Source organism: Passer montanus, unplaced genomic scaffold (assembly GCF_014805655.1).
Source record: "Passer montanus isolate IOZ18808 unplaced genomic scaffold, ASM1480565v1 scaffold20, whole genome shotgun sequence".
Lineage (NCBI taxonomy): Eukaryota > Metazoa > Chordata > Aves > Passeriformes > Passeridae > Passer > Passer montanus.
Window position 1 is genome coordinate 3452792 of NW_024366592.1, and position 23189 is coordinate 3475980.

The following is a 23189-nucleotide window of genomic DNA, read 5'->3' on the forward strand; positions in this document are numbered from 1 at the left end:
AAAGGTAACACTCTTCATGTGTTTGAAGCAGTCTGAACAACTCAGAACAGTCAGTCTCTGGCAACAAGGGAGAAATGCCCTTTGTGTGCTGCAGGAGGCTGATGCGATGATTCCCACTGCTCATCAGGAGCAGCGTTCAGTGCTTCAAACAGTCACAGTCACCACACTGCAGAGACAGACCCCCACATATCTCACAGGAGGAGCTTCTGGAATCCCCTGAAAGGAAGGAATCGTAAATGAGGAATTATTATGTCAAAATATACAGCAAAACAAGAGTCTGAAAACAAAGGGATTTGCCAGGCAAGCTGTATGAACCTCCAGGGAAGCAAGTGACCTGATTTTCATGCGGTCTCTCCTGAGCACCCACTGCCTGTCCTGCCATGCTCCCAGGACACATCCTCTTGCCTTCAGAAGCACTCTTTGCTCAAGCACTTCAGTTCCTGCCTCTCCAGGAAGCACAGAATCACAAAATTTGTTAAGGGATTGGAATGGACCTTAAAGATCATCTGTCCCCGACCCACTCTGCCATGGGGAGGGACACCTCCCACTAGACCTAGGTTTTTTAAGGCCTTATCCAACCTGGCCTTGAACACTGCCAGGGCTGGGGCAACCTCCTTCAGCAACCTGTTCTGGCTTCTCACCAGCCTCACCTTAAAAGATTTATTCTCAGTATCTTACCTAAATTTCCCCTCTTTCAGAATGTACCTATTTCTCCTTGCCCTATCACTACAGTTCCTAACAGAGCCACTCTCTGGCTTCCCAGTAGCCCCCCTTCAGATCCTGGAGGTTGCCGTGAGGTCCGTGCTCTGCGCATCTCCTGAGGAGACGAGGATTTACACACAGTTGCATAACCTTATGTTTGGGGCGCGTGGCTTGTTTTCGCAGGAGACTGCCGAATCCCCTTTCCTCACCTGCTCCCCATCCCCTGCAGTAACCAATGGCCGCAAGCAGCCGTGCTTCCCTCGCCCTGCCCGGCCCTCAGAGCGCCGCCGCCCTCCCGGGGCCGCCGCCGCGGGCCTGGCCCGGGCCAACAGCGGCACCTGGCGGCGGCCGCCCCTCAGGAGCGAGGGAGAGCCCGGCCCGGCCCTGCCCGAGGGGACAGCGGGGACAGCGGCCACACCTCGCCCGTCCAAAAGCCTCGGGTGCTGAGGTGCGGGCGGTGCGCCCGGCCGCAGGTGTCCCGCTGCGGTGCCCCGAGGAGGGCTGCCGCTCCTCCACAGCGTGTTGTCTCCCGGCAGGAAATTCCTGACGCAGAAGGACAAGGAAAGCATCTTCACCATGGACCACTTCCCTCTGTGGTACCGCAGGGCGGCCGAGCATCCCCCCGGCAGCTTCATCTACAGCATTGTCTCAGAAGATGATTCAGGTAACCTCAGGCTAAGCGTAGAGCAGACAGAGGGAAAGAGCAAAAAGCTTTTCACACCTCACATCCCACACCGAGCCCATCCCAGTACCTTTATGGCTGCCTCCCTCCTGGTGGGAAGTGCTGAGACCTGCCCTCTTGGCTTTACCTTCACACCAGTGAGGGGCTCAGAGCTCATGGCCAAGATGCTGATCGCACCTGAAAGATGAAGCTACAAGGAGTAGGGAAGGCAGTCAGTAATGAGTAATGCAGGGCTACAGAGGAGGAGAAGGATGGAAATGGAGATGGAAAAGTGGGGCTTGGGTAGATGGAAAGGTTTAGAGAGGCAGGAGCTGGGGGAACACAAGGTACTTGTGGGGCTGGAATACACATGAAACATGAGAAGGGAACAAGAGAGATATTGCAGAAGGAATAAGACACATAGATGTGGCCAGGCTTGGGAGGGGACAACTTCATCCCTTCTGGATGACAGTAATAGCTGGCACTGGTGAGGGACCAGCAAACAGTCAGGAAGTCCAAGTTCAGAGGGTGTCATTTTTTCCATCACCACTTTCCGTGACAGGAAAGGATGGGTTTGTTATGGTAAAGGGTGGAGAGAAAGGCTTTTCCATAGCATTGGTGTCCTGCACAGCAAAGTCCAAACACTAGAGGAAAGCAAGGTGTGGCTTGTCTCTTGCTTAAGGTGTTGGTTCCTGTATATTCCTGTGAGTATGCAGGACCAGCCAGGACCTTCTCAAAGGCTGGAAGAGAGCAGAAGAGCCTAAAAACAAACAAGCAACACAAAATATTCATGTGAGACTCCTCCACAGAAGGCAGAGATCCCCTCTGTGCTCCTCCTTGGCCCCCAGTTCTCCATCTCTGTCACAGAGCTCAGCACTGTAGCTGTTAAAGCTTTTTGTGGCACAGTGGTAGGAGTCTGGTGGGTGGGAAAGCAAGTAGCAAAGAGAAGAAACCAGCCTGGGAGGCAAGAGATGAACCAGGATGTGTAGGGAAAGGAGTGGAAAGAGAAAATCCTCAAAACCTACAAAAGCCTCTTTCTCCCCAACACCCTTACATCTCACTTGAAAAGCAAGTGTGGAGAGAGGGGGAGAGATGGCAGGAGGGACCTTTCACTCCCTGCAAGCCACGGCATCTGCTCTTTGGAATAGAGCGTGGGTTGGAAAACCAGTCAGTGACACCGTGTGGGACTTCCTAGGGCAGCCATTACCAGGCCACAGTAGTCACTGCTGGCCAAATATTGGTGTTGTGGCTTGCTGTGGCTTTCTTGGAAGTTAGTTTTGGATAAAGACCGAGGACAAGTGGCTGGCACTGTTCTTTGTTTTTCATGGCCATGGTCAGAAGCTTGAATCAAGTCCAGAACCGCACTCACCTGGAAACCTGGTGCCTGCAGGCACCTTGTAAGAAGTAGCACTTGGCCCTGAAAACCTTGTGCCCTAAACTGTAAGGGAGATTATTAGTCTTTAGGGATGAGCAGCTGAGCTCAGGGAGACTGCCTGGGAAGGGCCAGGAAATAATACCCAGTGCTTCTGAGATAATGGTTTACTATAAAGCAGAGTCCAGGCTCTTCCTTGACATCTGATGAAGCAAGGCTGCCCCACATTTTAGCCAAAATAGGCCACCCAGTTTCTTATTAAATTCTATCAGATGCTGAAGTCCCCTTTTCATGTTTCCCACAAGTCCCCTGCTGTGACAGGAGGTTTTCATGGCAGATGAGCTTCTAATCACCTAAGAAGGAAAACCCCCAACAGCTCTCTGCTGGGGAGGAAACCAGCAGGAAATGACTGCAGGTCATCACAATCGTTTGTGCACAGCACCTCCTTCCAGTGTCCAGAAGTCTCAGGAATAAAAGGACAGCAGGGAAGCCTCTGCATGTCAAGTAGCACTGTTCTTGCAACCCAGAATTTTCATGTTCTTGCAACCCAGAATTTTCATGTGTAATGTGGGATTTTTTTCCTAGAGACCCTAAGTGTATTTTGCTTCTTTTGTCCCATCCTCAGACAACATATTTGAGGTTCACCATTGTCCGGGTCTGGGGAAAATTTGGGAGAAAACCTCTAAAGGGGTTTCCTCTAGAAAGAAAATTCAAATGGCCCCTTCCACAACTGATTGCCAAAAAGAGATTGCCTTGGAGAAAAGTGGAAAAAACTGTTTGTTTAACAGGCAAAGCATTTACCAGCACAAAAAAATTGACAATATTAAGCAATAAAAGCTCTTGCTGCTCCAGAGAGATGCCAAACCCAGCCAGTCCCTGGGTGGGCTGTGGCTCAGCTCTCTCAGGCTCTGATCAGCCCCTCAGGGCTGGAAATGCCACGGCCCAGCCCGGCCCGGTGGCCACAGGTGGAGCTGCCGCTGCTCTGCTGGTGCTCAGGGCAGAGCAGCTTTGAACAGGTCCAAGGAAAAGAAAAACCACAGTCCAGGGAACTTCTCTGCCTCAGCTGGCTAAAAACTAACTAAAAGCCAAGGAGAGCCCTGTCCTGCTGTCTGTCCATCTGCAGACAGCACAGTCCAGCAGCAGGATGTGGAGCAGTGAGTGCAGCTCCTGAAAACAAACTCTATGCTTCTTCTCTCCCCCCTTCACCCTTGGAACCAGTCTCAAGGGTGCAGAACCTATTATCCAGCATATACAGAACAGACACCTGGGGATACAAGCTTCATATAGCCAACCCAAGAGAATCTTAAAGGCAGGGTCATGCCCAAGGCGTGTGAGCTGAGTATTTATTTCACAAAGGTTTGACTGCTTTTGACACACTTAAACAGGTTAATCTGGCTTTGATCAAAAAGCAAAAACAAAATAGTGAGAGCCTCCAGGATAAACTGTGGTAGGCACTGAATTGTGCTCTGGACACACCTATAATGATGAAGGCAGACATGGAAAGCAGTAACAAATGCTGGAGTTGTGGGGAAGGAAAGAATCCCTAAGGAAGAGATTTCCATAGAGCATGTGAGGAGGGAACCAGGTGCAGACTACATCGATCAGACTGGCCTTCAAACTGTCCCCTGGCAGTTCCCAAAGAGGTGCCCCAGCTGAAGCTAATCTAATCACTTTAAAAAAAATAGAAATGGAATCTGCCACATGTACAATTGCAGGCTGGAACAACTGCCCTGACAATGAGAGATGGAGTTTAGTTGCTTGAGCCTATCCAGCCATGTGATTTTAAATGCCCCATGGGAGCTCAGGGATCTGCACAGGGCTGGCAGATGTGTCACAGGACCTACAGGATGCTTAAAGCAGCAGCTAAAGGATAATTGGGAGACCCTGGGGCATAAGAGAGTTTAGGCAACAGAGTCCCAGAAGGCTTTATGTCTAAAATAGAGTGCTCTGGAAGCATCTGGAACTGCTGTGTCTGCAGTTTGTAGTGCTGGCCTGGCTTGGGTAATAGTTAAACATAAACCTGGCCTTTGGTGTGCAGGTGTTGTCAGAATTACCTATCCTGCTTTTCCTCCTTCTACAGAGTTTAGATGGTGCATTGAGCAGAACAGCTCTCTGGCCTAAGAGAAACTCTACCTGCCCAAAATCAAGGAGGCCAATTGTCTACATTTTATCACAGAATCATGGAACGTTTTGGGCTGAAAAGGACCTTAAAGCTCACTTAGTACCACACCCATTGCTGTTGGCAGGGATGTCTTCCATGAGACCAAATTGCTCAAACTTCCCCCCCCATCCAGCCTTGGACACTTCCTTTATGTTGAGGATGCCACTTTTATCATGAGCCATAAAGAAGAGAAAAATAAAATCTTCTCATAGCCCATTAGGCTGCTTTTGTGTCTTGAAAGATACAGCCCTCGAAGTTGTGGGATGTTTCAAGAATTGAGGAATATGTACACACTGTCCTGGATGGGAAAATGTGAAGGCAAGCTGCTCCTGCTGCATTTTATTCCTCTCTGGGGGTAAGCTAACCAAGCCTGCTGTATTTGTGTCTTGACAGAGGGGGGTGGCCTGCCAAAAGTGGTGACAGTGAGCACGGCTGTGTCGGTGTCTGTGGATGGGAAGATGGGAATTGCTGCAGGTAGGACATTCTGGTTTCTCTTTTTATCTTGAATGAAATGGCTGCATCTTGCATTGAGTGTGGGAGCTGAGAGCTGTTAACTTGTCATTCAAGGGAAGTGACAGGAGCCACAATAGCTTGTGGTATTGAGAACTAGGCTCAACAGAGAATAATGGAACAGGTACTGAATGGCTGACAGGCTTCTGAAAGGGAAATGGGCTGCTTGAATGGAAGCTTCCCATCTCCAGTGCTGGTGGATTTATGGATTGAGACTCTTTCTCTGGAGCAGGAGTAGGTTGGGAAGCCTGTGTAGGTTTAAAACTTTGCAGGAAACACTTTTGGCTTTGGAACAGCTTCATGTTTGTGTGTCCCCATTGTTATCTCAAATGAAAAATAACTTCTGCTGGTGGAATGGGCATGTTGCTAGAACTCCAACTCAGACCTATAGATTGCCAAAGTTATTGCTGTATTTGAGCTTTAAACTCCTTTTTGCATACCTTCACTAGGCTGCATCTTCTTTTGGAAAATTCATGTAGCACATTATTTCCAACAGAACCCCAAAGCTTTTGAAGATTTACCATTTTCTGTATTAATTGCTTCAGCTTTTGGAAGTGCATTAAACTTAGAAGTAAAACAGAGCAGGCACCATTTATCAAAACAAACCATTATCAGTAACCCTGGCACCATGTCCAACTAAACCACTCAGCATAGGAGTACTGGGGTAAAAGATGTAGCTCCATGGAAATTGTTTTAGAGCTGGAAGCAGTGACTAAAGGAAGAGGCTGGTGGAACAGGTAATGGAGTAATTATATGCTGTGATGCAAAGCTTCTTGGGAAAGAAGGGTTAGTGCTAATGGAGCCTTACAGGATGGAAGGAATGACTGACAGAATGGACACCAAATAACAGCTTCATTATGGGAGCACCCTGTGGAGAGAAGGCCACACAGCAGATGCCTTCAGACCACAGTCTGCCATTGCTTTTGCCTGGGCTGGGTGAGAGACAGAGAATGTTCTTCAATACTGCTAGTCAGTAAAACTATAGCAAATTAATTTCAACTGATGGAGCATTCCTTAGTTTCCAGGATTTCAGTAAGTTCTAGCTGACAGTGATACTCCTTAATTATCATCTGGGCATTGAGAAAGTACTTAAAAGCTGAAGGAAGTGTTATGAAACAGAACATTTCACTCTTATGCCCAAAGCCAGAAAATTATTATGAAGTCTGCCCAGAGGCACCTGTGCACAGAGATGGTTTCAGTGAAGTTCACATTAACAGGTGCTTGGATGATAGAAACTGCTCCCAAAACTGATACCAGCTGACAGTGTTATACCCAGCAGAAAATGAAAGAGCATTGAAACCACACCAAGGGCCTCTGTACAGCACTGATACATTTTTCTAAGCATTAAGAGGAGAAAATAGTATTTTTTTAAAAAAAGAAGCTTGTTTTTCATGATCTTGTTCCTTCACTTTCCTGACCTGTGGAAAGCATTCCTGACACAAGCATTTCATCTGTGCTGTGGTTCAAGCCCAGCTGGAAATTAAGCACCGCACAGCCTCTCACCCCTCTGCCCTGGTGGACAGAGGAGGAAAATCAATGTAAAACTTGCAGTTTGAGATAAGGACAGTTTAATAATTGAAAATTAAGTAAGATACAATAATAATGGTAAGTTATGATGATAAAAATAATAATAAAAAGGGAAAAACAAGCAGTGCAAGATACAATTGCTCACCACCCACTGACCCATGCCAGGAATCTCTTCCCAAACTGGTGCCTCTTCTGGGTAACTCCCCCCTGTTTCTATAGTGGGCATGATGTTCTGTGGTGTAGAATGTCCTTTTGGTCAGTTCAGGTCACCTGTCCAAGCTATGGTCCCTTCCATTTTCCTTTGTTCAGCTCCTTGCTGGCAGAGCATGAGACAAGGAAAAAAGCCCTTGACTTAGGATAAACACTTAGCAAAAAACCTAAACATTCTCATTATGAATTCAAAACACAGCACTCTAACAGCCACTGAGAAGAAGTTAACTCTACCCTAGCTGAAACCAGGACAATCTGGCACTCAGCATCAATTCAAGGAAGGAAACTTCTCATTGGAAGCACTGGAGCAAGAACAAGTGGCAGGAGGATCTGGCCCTGACAGAGCCATTTCTCTTCTGTCAGCAGCACTTTCCACAACCCCTGTGGAGATTTCCACCCACTCAGTTATGCTGAACACTGTCTGTGTGGACATGCTGTGAAAGGGCAGGATCCTTTGCAGAGGGTGGAGGAAACAGCAGAGGATAGGGAAACAAAAACATATTTTAAACAATAACAATAAGGTGAAAAATCTGTCATTTTTGGAAATTACGCAGAACCAGTTTTCTTGCTGGCAACCACAGAAACTGAGACAGAGAAATGAATTTTTAATTGCTTTTGTTCCTTAAAGGTACCACAGACTCTGTCCCTAGCAGGTACATTAGGTGACCTGACCACAAGCATCTTCTGCTACTCTCACACATGGTGGGTGTTCACTGCTGGTTTCTTAAGCTTTGATGAAAACAGCCCATCTCTGATCCATGGTATAAATGATAGCTTCAGGGCAAACACTGTCACCCAAAGGGTCCAAAGTTCTTCATGTCCCCAGCACTGACAATAAGGTGAAAAATCTGTCAATTTTGGAAATTATGCAGGACCAGTTTTCTTGCTGGCAACCACAGAAACTGAGACAGAGAAATGAATTTTTAATTGCTTTTGTTCCTTAAAGGTACCACAGACTCTGTCCCTAGCAGGTACATTAGGTGACCTGACCACAAGCATCTTCTGCTACTCTCACACATGGTGGGTGTTCACTGCTGGTTTCTTAAGCTTTGATGAAAACAGCCCATCTCTGATCCATGGTATAAATGATAGCTTCAGGGCAAACACTGTCACCCAAAGGGTCCAAAGTTCTTCATGTCCCCAGCTGTAGCCTTCACTGACTTCAGCAGGAGTGCAAGGGTTTGCTGACATAGGTTCTGTGTGCTGGCTTGGGTGTCAGTTAATGTTTGGGGTGTTCAGAGAGGAGAAAAATGCATTACCATTTGCTTTTCTAGTAGTGACTAAGGTTCATCATCTGAATCTTTCATACTAGTAGTCATTTAAAAAAAAGGGCAATAACTAGTGGTCACACTACCAATTGAAATATTATTTTTTCTTTCTGCGTCAGCTTACAGGGTAAGTAATTTCACTTAATTTCCCCTCACAGTTAATAGAATTATCCTGAATTACTAGATTCTGGTTCTGGGGGACTGTGAGAGGCTGCAGCAGAAATTATGCTGGAGAGAGCTGCAACACCATCCTGGGTACAGGAGATGGGTGAAGGAAGGAGGGAGTGTGGAGGCACACAAGAGGCAATCAGAGCAGAATGGGATGCAGATTGTTGTTATTGTTATTCTGATGGCATCAGCCCTTACTGGGATTGATACCATGGTGATTTAGTTATACTAGCAGAAGTTTGGTACCCAGCACTGGTTCCCAGAAAACCAAATATCTGGGTAAATGTGTAGTTTCTGAATAAATGCAGCCACAGTTCTGTGAACGGGGAACAACAGAGACTTCTTAGGTGCCCCTATAAAAGAACAAGTGGTATGAACTGGCCTGTCATTCTGCCACTGATCATTACTGTCACTTGTTTGACTTGATGGTGCTTGAGGGGATTTGTAAGCACTTTGAAATGTTCACTATGCATGCGGTGAAAAATTAAGCTCCAGGATTTACAGCCGTGCTCATGGGGAGGGAGCACCCTCAGTGCCCCCATGGGGAGAATGCCAGTTACAGGCAGCATTGGGCCCCTTTTTTTCTGGCAGATGAATGGCAGTCCATAGCCAGGGCAGAGTAAGGCAAACTGATAAAATCAAATGTCCAGGAAGATGACACAAGTCTGGCTGCTGTCCGGGAGTGAGGGAGCAGTCAGATGGAATTAGAGTTGCAGTCTGGAGGGCTGAGAGAAAGGATGGAGGGGGAAGCACAAGGGACTCCTTCCTCCCATTTCAGCCTGTCTTAGCTCAGTGGGAAATCCCAGAATGGGTTTGAGGGGGAGTCCAAGCTGCTTCTCTTGCCATTAGAGATGCTACTCTACACTCCAGGTGGCCAAATTCAGGAGGGAAAGGAAGTGTCCTTTGCCCTGCCCTATCCTCACCCCTTTTCACCCATCCCTCTCCTTCCCATGGGCCTGGGAGGGGTGCACAAGGGGTTCAGGGTACACACAGATTTCTTGGAGGACATGGTGGAGCTAAGGCAGGGTCCACTTGTGTGAGCTGAGTTGGTGTGGTCTCTTTGGTGGGAAGCCACACAGCAGCCCTGGTTTGACTATACCAGGGTTGGTATGTTTCTTGGAATTAATATTATCTACCTGCTATATTGTGCTTTGGCACTTGAAAGCACTATGCAAACATTAAGTAATGCCTGGATGGTTAATTATAATTAATTAGAAGGCAGCCATTCTCCTGGGATGTCAGTCCAGTACCTTTCACGCACACTAACTCCGCTGGAAATGAGAAATAAGGAATGGGGATGGCATTCTCCCCAAGCCATGTCCTGCCCCAGATAGCACTGTCATCTGCTCCCTCCCGTGAGTCAACAGCCTGGGGCTTTCTGATCCTCAGGCTGCAAGGCAGAAATCACATGGAGTTCCTGACAGAAGCTTTTCGTGATTTAAAGCCTCAGTGAAACTGCTGGAATCTGTGCAGGAGTTCAGCTGTCACTTCGGGCTGTGGATGACGTCTCTTTCATTGCCTGACCTTCTGGCTGTTCAGCTTCTGGGGCTGTCAGCTGGCTGCCAGTCCCAGCAGGGACAGCTAGGCTTGGGTCCATAGCTGTCATGTGGCAGGGATGGGAGACAGACAATGGGGCATGCATGTGGTGCCCAAGAAAAGTAATCCAAATGGGCACTGGGGAGATGCAGGTTTATTTTACACAACACTTCTCTCCTCTGTTGATATTGGAAGTAGCTGCTCTTACCAGCAGTTACTGGACCACAATGAAATCCTTATCCCATGACACCAGCAATTCATGCAGATGTGTTTGGGGAGAGCCCTAGGCAAGCTCAGACCAGGGGCAGAGAAGAGAAATGTTGTATCTGTTTTAAAGACAGAATTTTGGGACACTGAGTTATCAAGACCAGTATTTTCAGAAAAGCACTGTACTCACAGCAGGAGCAGACTTTAAAAAAATATTTTGATTTTTTTTTTCTCAAAAGAATTTGAAACCAATCAGTCTGAAAAGTAGGTAATGGGGAGTAATTTTGCCATTTTACCTCTGCTTAAAATTCATCCTCTGTCAGTCTGATGGAAGCTCTTCATTTGAAAAGCAATTCCTGGCCAGCTTGATGTCTCTCCATCTCTTCCTTGGTCTCCAATTTTGGCTACCTGCTGTCTGCTACCAGCAAGCAGGAACAGGAGGTGCAGGTGGCTTTTTCAGCAGGACTGTTGCTGTGGCATCTTTTCAAGCTAATCTGCACACAATTCCATATTCCTACAGTTCTGTTGCTTGGATGGATAAAACATTTCAACCTTCTCTCTGGAAAGTGACGGTAGCATCAGTAGAAGCTGTTAAAATGCACGGAAATAAGCTCTAATAGCATAAGCACCTTTTCAATGGAAATAGCTGCGTATAAACTGGAGAATTAAGATTATTTCACTAGGCTGGTTCAGAAAGCAGCATTAAGATACCCATATGAAATATGAGGGTAGCTGATCTCTTGAATGTGTACTGCACTATTCAGAAGGAATGCTGTCCCTCTTTTTGTTCTGAAGGTTGTGCCAAAGTTGTCTCAGTGCAGAGACTTCTGTGAGTCCCTGAGGCATCACCTGGTGCCTTTATGGAAATCGTGGTCCCCCTGGCATGCAGTGGTATGATGGATAAAAAGAAGGAAGGTAACTCATTTTTAGCCCATCACCTGCTGTGTCTGGTCTCTGCCTGATGCCAGCCCCTTCTGGCAATCCCCAAAGCCCGAGCAGTTTCTCACGCATCCATTTGATCCCACAAAATCAGAGACACCTGAACGGGCCGTGCCCTCGGAATGAGTCATGGAAAGTGTTAGGGATTTCAGGCAGAAATGCTGCTGATTTTAGTGCTACCAGCAGCTGTGCCTTCTCCACCTCTCAGGACATCCGGCTGGAGGATGTTATCAGTGGGTACACACCTGGCCTAAGGGTTGGGACACTACTCTGATGTCCGTGTCCCCATGACGTGTTAGCGTGCCAAAACCAGTGTCTCTTGCACTCTTCATCCCCCCCATCTGCCTGCCTGCCACCCATTGCATTCTGCTTACACACTGAGACTTGGGGGACACCTGTAAGCAGCCAGGCTGCTTTTTGGGGTGTTTCTGGAGCACACACAAGCTGTTCCGTGAGCCAGACAAAACTGAGGCGGTTGCGTTATTTTGCGCTGGCTCTGGCCTGACAAACTTTGCCTTTCATCAAGGTTTGGCATCAGTGCTGGGGCCACATGGTTCCCTTTTCAGAGCTGATTATCCTCCAGGCAGCTCAGTGAACAGGAGAGAGAGCAACATCTGCCTGCAGAACTCCAGCTAGACGTCTCCATGCATAGACAGTAACTGGGGACAAGAGTGACAAATAAGTCTATTTTGACCTCAAAAGAATGCTAAAAATAGTAATGTGAGGCATCTTTCATAGCATTCTGCTCACCCTGGCTGGACCTTAGCAATTTCCTTTTCTTCCATGGTGTTTGTGCTGTCTGCATAGGCTGTAAGATCTTCAGCATGGGGATCATGCCTCCCCACTGTGTATGCAGACATTGTCTGTTGCCTTGGGAGGAGTCCTTGTCTGGGGAAAAACAAGACAATAGCCAATTCTGTAAAGTAAATATTTCTTTGTAGACTCTGCTGAGTGCCTGACTTTTTACACTGCACCAGGGAAAAAGCTCTAAGGGAGTGAGCCCTGCCTTCCTGAGCCCATGCAGGCAGTGCTTCACCCAGCACAGACCCTGTGGGTAGGTTCCTGTGCTCCCTCACCAGCCCTTTCAGGGAATTTTATCAGTGGGGCCCCAACAAAAAACAGTGAGCAATGAATTTTCCCATTTAGGATCTGGTGAGTCATCTGTCCCAGGGTATCCTCAGCCCTGGAGCCTGTTCCAGGCTGGAACTCCAGCCCAGGACCCCGTTCCTGCCCATGTGTAGCAGAAATCTTCTTGCCTAAGGTTATCCATCACTGCTGCCTCTACAGCTCCACTGATTGCCATGGCTGTCACTCTTGGAGCGAAAAGAGCCCTTGACACTGACTCAGGAGAGACTTGCCTATAGCTGGATTTTTTAGATTGGCACCCAGCGCCTTTGCCATGTTGCCTTTGCTTGCAAATTATTTGATATAATTTTAATTCCGAGCCGAATTAGAGCAGTGCACGGGTTGCCATAGCAACCATTACCTTGTGCCTTTTGGTCTGACTCATTGCAGACAATTACTCTTGCGCTCCAGGATTCACAGATGTGATAGGAGAAGAATCATGTGCTGGGCTTTCAACTTTTTTTTGCTTTTAATTTCCTTCCCAGCCTCTCTTCCATTAACTCCTGCCTCCCCAGCACCAGCAGGGCCCTGTATCCTGCCCAGGGGTGCTCGTGGGAGTGCGTTGGATGTGTGGATAAACGATGTGTGAGGTGATTTGTGCATGCATGTGTGTATCTGCATACATAAAGAGCTGCTCTGCAGAGTGTTGTGAGATCCCTGGGCTCCCATCTCGCTGGGGATGTGCACAGACACTCAGAACCACACAGCAATTTGCACTTCCCCCTGTCTGTGGTGTTTTCCTGGTAGGTGCAGGATTGATCCCTGTGGTTATGGAGTTCTACCCAGTGTGCAGGGGCTGTCAATAAGCCCTGGGTATTTGGGGAATGGCAAAGTGTGAGGGTAATGAATGGTGCAGGACCTTCATTTGAAGCTGTGTGAAGATCCACAGGCTGCCAAGCAAGTGGCACTGGCACCCCTGACACCACCTAAATCTGTGTGTATGCAAGGCCAGCTCAGTACCCTGCTCACACCTATCCCCCCAGTGCCCCATGTGTTTTATGCAAAGTGCATGAGGTAAAGTGCTGTTGTCTGTAGCCTTAGCACAGGTATAACTGATGTCCTGAGCTCTCTTAGCACCTACACTTCAGCAGAGGAGCAAAGCCACGTGAGAAGATGGCAAAAAGGATCACTTGAGCACTCTGTAGATATGAGGATGAAGGTGGTAAATGTCACAGCAGAGAAGGTTATAGGCAATATCTTGTATGATGGTTTAGCTTAAATTCAACCAAGGCAGAAGCAGACAAGTTTTGCAGGGTGAGAACCACAGAAACTTAGCAGATCTGAGTACAGCTCCAGCCTCCTCCTAAGATACATTCTTTTAGCCACCAAACTCATTCGGAATTCTTTTTCTCCTGCCCTACCTATCACCTAAGGCACAAATCTCCTTACCATAAGGGTTTGTATTGGTACTCTGACTGCCATCCCTTTCCCTTCAAAAGACCTTTTTCTTCCTTTCTCTCACTGGATCACATATAATTCTGGTTAATTGGCACCTCTGCACTCTGCTGCCCAGTGTGTGGAGGGTGTTCTACTGTTGACTCATGTCACTGCTTTCACAAGCAGCAGTGCAAAGTGTGGGGAGGAAGCAATTGAGGAATTTGGGGAACAGTGTGAAGCCCCCAGTGCTGTGAGGATCCTGGTTCTCTTGCCCTCCATCTGTCTGTGACAACAAGCAGCTGCTTAAGTTGGCTCTGCAGAGAGGCTGTGGAATGGAAAAAAGGCAGACAGCAAACAAGGCTGCCTTGCCTAGCCCTGCCCTGCCCTGCCCTCCCTTAGAGGTCAGAATTGTAGGGATAAAGTGAGGATTGCTTACACATCAAGCTGAGCTAGACCTTGCAAAGGAGGTTAAAACAAATGTCATAGTATTCTTCATCTATTTGGGGAATTAAAAAAAAAAAAAGAAAGAAAGAAGTGAGGCCACTTCTGGTCAATAAGAGTGAAGTTGAGATCAAGGAGTCTATAGTCTGAGCTGAAATCAAAGAAGATTCAGTGCCCAAAGTTATTGATAAGGACAGAAATATCACCCTTGGGGAGAGAAACAAGCTGAGTGCTGTGAATAAGCAGCTCAAGCTGATTAGTGCACTCACAGTGCTGGGCCTGGGTGCTTGCTGGCCCTGGGAGAGCTGGCATTTGGAAAAGCACACTTCCAGCGAAGGGCTTTTTTCAGCTCTGCACACAGTGGTGACTCCATGCAGTCTGCAGAAGTGGCAATTCAGCACTTAGGATTAAAGAAGGACGAGAATTAAGTTTGTCCATCTCAGACTTTCAAGTGTGACCTCTGCAATGTGTGTGTAGCACTTTAGAGGAGATCTTCAAGGAAAGTATAATTATTACCAAGCTGTTAGGGGGAAAGAGAATCAGGCAATATGAGTTTATCAGTTCTGGATAATACCAGGCTGAGCCAATATCCTTCTTTCAGATGATTGTTTTCCTGGAAGGCAAAAGAAATTTCAGAGGTCTCATCTCTGTATTTCAGTAAAGCATTGATATGTGCCACATAAGAAACAATTTGTTAGACTGGAAAAAATCAAGTGAGGCAGAGGAGTTGTAAGTAGCAGGGAGGGAGAAGTCAATCTGAGAAGACAGCAGCATCAAGATCACCTATCAAAGTCTGGTAAAATGTTACTTGTTACATTCCCCATGGTCACCCATGGGATTGGCCTTTGCTAATATTACCCTGAGACCCTGATTCAGATAGCTGTAGAGAGGGAAGGAGTATCCTGGTGATTCAACACTAGAAGGCATTGCTAGTACACCAGGATATTGTGGAGGAAGCCTTATTTGACCTTGGCAGGAGTACCAGAAACAGGATGAATTTCAGTAGTACGACAGACAAGGTCATATGCTTGACAGCTAATAATAGAAATCTTCTGTAAGCTGGGAACTCTGAGAGATCTGGCAGAGAGCACAGCAAGCAGGACTGGAGGCAGTCCTTGTCTTCTGGGAGCTGTTGAGCCAGTTTTGCCACATCTCAGTGAGGATCCTCAGTGTGGATCATCAATATAAGCTGTATTGCTCCCTGATGCCTAATTCAGGGAGCCATTGTTATCTGCCAAGATCTGTCCTGAGAGCCTTGCTGAAAGGTAGCTGGGTTGACATAGTGGCAAACATATCCTGAGAAAGCTCAGGAAAAAAAGTGCTGGGATCTTCTGTATTAGGTGGTGGTGGCATGATGGTGAATCACAGTGCACTGCAGTTGGGGACAAAGCAAGTGCTGTTCTGGTGCTTTGGGAGGTGTTCCCAGTGGGGAAATACATTGATGCTCCCACCCAAAGCCCTGTGAGACCTCTCTTCTAGTCTGTGTTACCATTTTGGTCAAAGGAATGCAGGCTGAGGCAGGAGCAGAGAGGATGGACAGATGATGAGAGGAAAGGGAAGTCTGGCATTGTGAGAGGAACCTGGAGCACCCAGCTTGTTTAACCACATGCAGCCAAGGACAGAGCAGACAGGAGTGCTGTAATGGATGCACCTTGGAGGACACATTTAAACTAAAGCACGTGGTTGTATGGGGATAGTCTAGTACAGACAGGCTAGCAAAATACTTAGGGTGCAAAACTAGAAATGGGTTTCTGTCTGTCAGGGTAATGCAGCTTTGGCCAGAATCTGAGGTATAAAGACAACTGATTTAATCTGGAGCTTGAAAAGTGTGTAAGAAAGTGGTGGTGCCTTGAACACAAAGAGCTGAGACTCTGGTAGCCTGTTGTCCCTTGACCAGGGAACAGCTGAAGTCCCTGATCTCACCATGTCACAGAACAAAACCCAGCAACAAGCAAGGTAAACAAACACTCAGGGAACCTCCCATTCACTGCAGCATTCCCCTTGGGCACGGGGCTGGGCATTCTTGCCCTACAATTCCACACTCCATGATTTTAGTCATGACTGAATAAAAATAAGCTTGTTAATGCAGCTGAAAGCCCCAGCAACAGCACCTGGGAGGCCAGAAGCTAGGGCTGACCTAAACCCCTCTCCCAGCCTTTGACATTGTGGTTGTTTCTCTTGATTGCTTTGGATTTTGCAAAGTAAAGAAGAGTGAGTAGAAAAACCCCTGCTTATGATAACAAACCCTTAAAAAGCAGATGGGGATGTGGGGGCTGGTGTGTTTTGTGACATTTGAGTAGACCAGAGCAGGGAGAATCTGAGAAGCAGCTGGTCAGAGGCACTCATTGGAAAGGGGATGATCAGTCACAAGAAGACAAAAATAAGGGGGAGAGAGAAGGAATAACTGGGGAATCCAAGACATTTATGTCCAGTGAGAGATATGTGAAAAACAGCCATATGAGGCTGTGAGTGGATGAAAAAGTGGAAAATGCTGGAAGGGGATAATCCTTTTAAATAAAGGGCTAGATTTTCTCTTGCCAAGAATTGTATAAATCTGGAGGTTCATGTTTAAAATGCACTGAATTTATACTAATATAAAGGTAGGATCAGAACCACTTACCTATAATCTTCCTCCCTCAAAATTACTTGTTAGGGTTTTGTCCTAGCATTTACATTTGGCTGCATCTTTAAAGCAGGAACAATGTTCACACAGCCTAGTGAGTACACTGTGAGACATTCTTTGGTGGGAAGGAGCAGAGAAAAGTGGCAAAAGTCAGGTAGTGTCTAAAATATAGAGCACAGATACCAGTGGATGAGGAGAATACTTCTAAAGGAGGAGAAAAAGCTGGAAGCAGTGTGACAATAGGCTCCAGTGTTGTTCCAGAGAGGAGAAAATGCTTTCAGTGAAAGACTTAATGAACTCAATCTGCCTATTGTACCTAAAAGAAGAATAAGAGATTATTTGATTTAGAGTATAAAGTGCCTCCACAGAGAGAGCTGCTGGTTACTGAAGGTTTATTTTTTTTTAATGTAGGGGAGAGAATAACAAAAAACTGTGACAGAAAAACCAAACAGATTCAAATTAGTTAGTAAGCATGAATGCTAACAATGAGCACAGATAGGTATTGTCAGAAGACACCAAGGGAAACAATATTTTTCCCTTTCTTGAGTGTTTTTCAAATCAAAGGTAGATGACTTTCTGCAGCTGCATGTAAACACTCACTGTTGGTCTTTCTGCAGGATAGTTCCTCTAATTTCTGTTTCATAAGCTGAACAGATTGAGCTCTTTCAGCCTTTCACAGAAAGGCATTTTCTGCCACCCCCAAATAATGCTTGTGGTTCTTTTCCACACGATTTCCAAGTAGCGTGCAATACACAGAAGGTCAGACTGGATGATCTAAAGTCCCTTCTGGCCTTTATATTCTCTGAATCTCTGCCTCTGTGAATTCATTAATGTTTGCAAGCTCCCAGAGAGCTGCCAAAGGCAAGCACTATAGAAATGCAAAGCATTGTTGTTACTGTGCATATTTGCCTCGAGCTTTACGTGGAGCTGGTTGAATATCGCAGGGTGTCGTCTGTGTGTATTCCCTCAAACGAAATACCTGCATTTCTCACTCCTCCACTGCCCTTTCCGAGTTGATTTTCTGCAGCTGTGCTAACAAACAAATTTATTCCCAAGCTAGGACTTAGAAAAAGCAAATGTGAAGGGGCAAATCTCTGCCTGGAGCCCCAAGCAAAGAGCAGCACGTTGTTGTCCTGGCCCAGAAGCTCCATGTGAGGCAGAGTTATTATCATCATGCTTTGCTTTCTCTTTGTCTTCAGGTGCCCTGCACATGGCCTCTGCCTGGCTGCAGCAGAGCAGAACTGTGGGAAAGACAGATCTGGCCCTTGTTGGCTGCTTTTTCCCCATTCTCTAAAGGGAGAAGAGCTGGGAGGATGCTGCCTTGTCCCCAGGTTTCCAGGGCTGGACAGATGCAGAGAGCACCCCAGAATGATGCAGAAAATGTTTATTTACTCACATTTCATTCTGTAACTATTCATTGGTGAATGTTTGTTGTATTGCCCATTATTCTTGGAGGAAAGTCTTTTTGGCCCTCAGAAATCCCTTTGGATATGGTTGGAGGATAGAAGCTGACCCTCTGACTCGTGCTTCCAATCAGTGCTAGCTCTTCAAGCCAACACAGTGGGCAGCTAATGGACAAGGTACTGAGGAGGAATCCTGTTTTATATATTTTACCTGTTATAGGTACAGAATTACATGGTTATTATATAGGGTGTTGTATGTGTGCATGAGTAGGTATGTAAGCAGGATGAATACATTGGTCCATATCAAACAGTAATCAAATTATAATAAATCAAATTGCAGAAAATCACAGCCTGCTCCCACGTAGTTCATGAACTGAAAAAGCCTAGAGTCATCAGATGAATGTGTTGGCTTTGCTTTTTTTCTGCTCTGTGTTTCTGGTATTATATGAACTGCTGAGTAGTATCTGTGTGCACTCCTCTACCTAGCTGGCAAAATGAGATTAAACTATGTGTCATAGACACCATGCTATTAAACAATAATGGTGATTCTCCTGCAGCACGTACCTTTTTAGCAGAACAGATGCCTCAGCTGTGAGTGGATTAAGAGTAGCTGGCTTCTGCTCCCAGTTTCTCTCTGAAGATCAGGCTGAGCCCAGCAGGGTGACTGAGTACAGCAGGGTGGTGCAAGGGCTTGCTCGTGGTGGGGTTTAACATCTTTGTGGTTCCGCATGCGTCAGGATGAGCTTATTCTTACAGCAAGGGAATGTGGTGAATTGTGTATGCTTAGCACTGAAAGTGGCCAAGTGGGGAATTTAAACTTCTTAGCTGTGTGTGATAGACCTAGCCAGGGAACAGCTGGTGGAGAGACTCTTTTAGCTCTAGGGGTAGCAGCTTGTGTACTTGGGGGTGCAATAGGATTAGATTGCAATTTCCATCCATTTCGAAATAACCTTGCTCAAGAGGGTCAGAAATCTGGAGATGTAGGAACCCATAGCTCCCTATTTGTTACATTATGTTCTAATTAAAAAAAAAAAAAAAAAGCTTTTGGAATCAAATTTGACCTACATATAACTCCATTGGCTCCTGCATTCTTACACTAGGGATTAATTTGGCCCTTTCTACTTTTATGTAATGAGCTGATTGCCACAGTATCTTATCCTTGTTATACAATCACCCTTGTCTGGCTGTGTCCCTGGGGCATTCTCTGTGCGTGTGTTTCTAGATCTAGGGTCTCACCTTCACTGACTGTGTGTTTAGTCCTAGAGCCTCACCCTGACTTACACGGATGTATTGTGTGTCTGTGCATGATCACTCCAACTTCAAACAGTGTGTACAGACAAGAATATATCTGTGAGAATTGAGGGGCTTTCTCCTTTGGCTGGCTATGTCCCTGTGGTGTTTGCTTCTGCAGGGGATAGGGAAAGATTGAATGGTATGATCAGAGATCTCATTTAAACAAGAAGGAGCATAGGAAAATACATTCTTTATTATTATTCTGTAACAACAAGCCAGAAATATAATATACCTTTAAAAATTTTCTGTCTCATGCCAAAGAAACCTCCATTCAATCATTTTAGAAAATCTTATCGCTCTCCCTCAAACAGTAACAAAAAAGAAAAAGGAATTACAAGTGCCATCTGTTCCCTGCAAGGGATGTGCCTACCTGTCCCACAGGTGGATGTGTGGGGAAGGGGAGCAGGGGGAGCAGGAGGGCTGTTCCTGTTGGCCCCAGAAAACCCTTTCCTGAGGCACCTGCGTGTGTCACTGGAGCAGCTGCCTGCAGCAGAGGGTGCATCCAGGGGGATCCCCCCGTGCCCAGCCACGCCTGCAGGGACAACAGGAGCTGCTGTCCCCACACAGCAGAGGAGCCCCTCGGCTGGGCACACAAGGAGCACTGGGTCTCGTTGTGTATCCAGCATCCCACAGAGCTTTGTTTCTGCCTGCTCGGGATGCCGTGCTCCCTGCAGTGCCTGTGGGCAGCTCAGTCACACCAGGCTTTGATTTCCAGGTGTGCTGGGGAGCAGAGAAGGAGCCTGTTTGCAAACAGTGCCATGAAGAGGGCACTTCCCAGTGAGCCCAGCTACTCGGCTCTGCATGCACAAGGACAGGTCCTCATCCTGCCAAACAGAGTATTTGCTTTCCAGAGGGACTCCTCATAGCCAGCCTTCGTGTTTCCCAGCAACACTCAGTTCTCCCCTTTCCTGTCTTCTCCTTTCCTGGGTGGGTTTCTAAACATAGCAGTCCCTTGTCTAGGGTTGAGATAAATCCAGACTTTCTGCTGTATAAATTAAAACAAAAAAGGAAAGGATGGGCAAGGTCATCACCAGCCCCACAACACAGGATATAGAAAATATTATTAGCAACAAAGAAAAATTGGTCAGGGCAGGAGGAAGTCACAGGGAAGGTGCAGGGAAAGGAGGATTTCACACCCTCAACCCCTGTATTGTCCCCTACCTTCTTCCCATTCATTTCACTTCTAGTCTATTCCCTTAAAAACAGTCTCTCCCTTATCTCTCTCTCACACACACACACCACACACACACACACACACACACACATATAGATCCCATTTGTTTTGTGCAATATGTCACCATTATTTGATGCAAGTAAAATATAGATCTATAAATATACCACTCTGACTCAAGTCCCATTTCAAGTATGATTGCGGAGTCCAGTATGGTAAAGGGAGAGGTTCCCCTGAGAGGGAGGTTGGGGAGAGGCTTGGATCCAGCAGGCAGAGTGTGGTCCTGGCTTGCTGGGAATGTGGAACAGCAATAACACACATACAGAGTCTGCAGTGCACCAGTTCTGCCCTTCAGAGCGGGCTCCACTTGGAGCAGATGGGATGGTTGGAGTGGCTGTACAGTGCATGGGGGAAGAGTCCTTCCTCCTCACATTTCACCAGCCCCCCTCCTTTCTTCCTCTTCCCCACACTGTGCTGGAAGCAGGGGGAAAATGTGTGCTCACACTGGTGGGCGGGCTGACTGCTTCTCCCAGTTCTTCCTCCGTGACAGCCTGGTCTTCTGCTTCCCTGAAGAACATCCTCCTCTGCCCCATGCATCCCCGTGTTGAAGGGAAGTCACACTAAAACAATCCAGAACACCCTGTCTCCTTGGCTCTGGGTAGACCAGGAGGTATTTTGCCACTCCAGGCTTTGATTAGTGATGTTGTGAGCCCACAGGTCAGTACAGCCACCTCTCTGGGACCAGAAGGAGTGAGGAGCCAGTGTGCATTGCTTCCACAGGGATCCAGTCACAGCGAGCAGGAGGGCTGTGAGATGTCCAACAGCACTGGGATTCAGATGGAGCAGGTGGAAGAGGTGATGTGCCCTGGCAGGGTCCACCTGCAGAGCACACAGGGCTCTGAACACAGGTTGCTAGTGAAACACCCTGCAAAGCTGGGCTAGCTGCCAGCTTGTTTCCTGATGGCAGGGATCACACCATCCACAGGCACATCCACGCGACCTCCGGTGTCATCTTCCTGGCCCAGGAATACCCACTGTGACGGGTTAGAGCAGGTTACCATGGCAATGTGTGCTCTCCCCTGGAGACAGCATTTTATCCCACTTCCAGTGATACAAAATGAATCCTTATGTTGAGTTCCTTTCTTTTTTTTTTCCTCTCTCACTTTTTTTTTTTCCCCTGTCAGGTCAGAATGAGCTAAGACTAATAGGAGGCACTGCAGTCTGAGGGCTTTAAAATCTGGTTGGGGGAAGTCACCCTGTGTGACAGTGGCAGTGTGCACGGCTGTGTGTGTGGCACACTCCGGTGCAGCTGTGGCTGTCATTGGACACCCCAGTGATGGTACAGGGAGTGCATGTGGGCTCTGCTGCCTTCTGTGCCAGACCCTTCCTGGGCTCTCCCACATGTGCCACACTGCTCCAGGTTCCAGCCTTCATCTCAAGACCCTCCATAACTCTTCCCACTCTTTTTGGTCACCCTGGCTGCATCACCCTGTTCCACACACAGTGCTGGCCCCCGTGCCAGCCATAGCAGCTCCTGGGTTGTGTGACTTCTTCCCCTGACACCTTCCCTAGGCTCACACTACTCAGCACAGCTTACGCTCCTGGTAAGCCACCTCCTCCTCTAGTCTTTCCTGATGACCCACTTCTCATCTGCCAATCAAACATTTCTAAATGGAGGCTTCATATCCTTACCCTCTCCATTTATTTGAGAAGACATAAAATAGATAAGAACACACCTTCTTTTTTTTTTTTTTTTTGATGCTGTGTACTTATTTCCACAGACTGGTGCTGAAATCCCAATAACTTTGCCTCTCTCCATCCTCTTCTGCCAGTTCCCACTGGCTCTGCACTATGGCTCAGATGTTTTTGTTACTCCTCAGTGGAGTGTGCATGTTTTTTGTCTGAAGCAGAAGGTGATACACACTACTATGATCAGGATAAGGTAAAGTGGCTGGATGTATCCATGGCTGCATGCAGAGGGCAGGTCAGCATGGGCATGAGTGATAGCTCTGCGTGTGCAGGTGGGGTGCCTGGATGCCTGGAACTGGGACTGGCTCTGTGTGCAAATGTTGGGATCAGAATGAGTCAGTGTGTGTGTGTGTATACAGGAGGATGACTCTGTGCCTGTGCACCTGCAGCAGATGATGTGTGTGTCAGCTCAAAGGTTTGGACTTGGCCAGGAGCAAACAGAGGGACACTGTGCTCCCTGGCAGTGTGTTAGGGTGATACAGATATCGTTCCACCTCTAAAAGTGAGAAGGGAAATCTACCACTCACTGTTGCCCTAGCATAGGGACCTTGCCTCCCTTCTGATGTAATCTTGGCAGCACTGATTTGTAGGGCAGGCAGCAGCTTCGTGTCACACAACAGCAGTGACCTAACAGTGAGATGTGGACATTTCTGGTGTCCTGCTCCCCACATAAGGTTTTCCACAGCTGCTCTCTGTTTGCAGAGAACTCTTGACAGGACACAGGATGACTCAGGACCGAAGCTGAG

The 23189-nt window shown here is 47.2% G+C and overlaps 1 protein-coding gene across 1 annotated transcript in view; it reads left to right on the top strand.

The window, feature by feature from the left end:
- Nucleotides 1-23189, top strand: part of CACNA2D4 (calcium voltage-gated channel auxiliary subunit alpha2delta 4) — a 121061-nt gene that overhangs the window by 51450 nt on the left and 46422 nt on the right. The window contains exons 25-26 of the mRNA XM_039708244.1: nt 1239-1366; nt 5290-5370. Of these exons, the coding sequence (XP_039564178.1) occupies nt 1239-1366; nt 5290-5370 (209 nt within the window). The remainder of the gene's footprint in view (nt 1-1238; nt 1367-5289; nt 5371-23189) is intronic.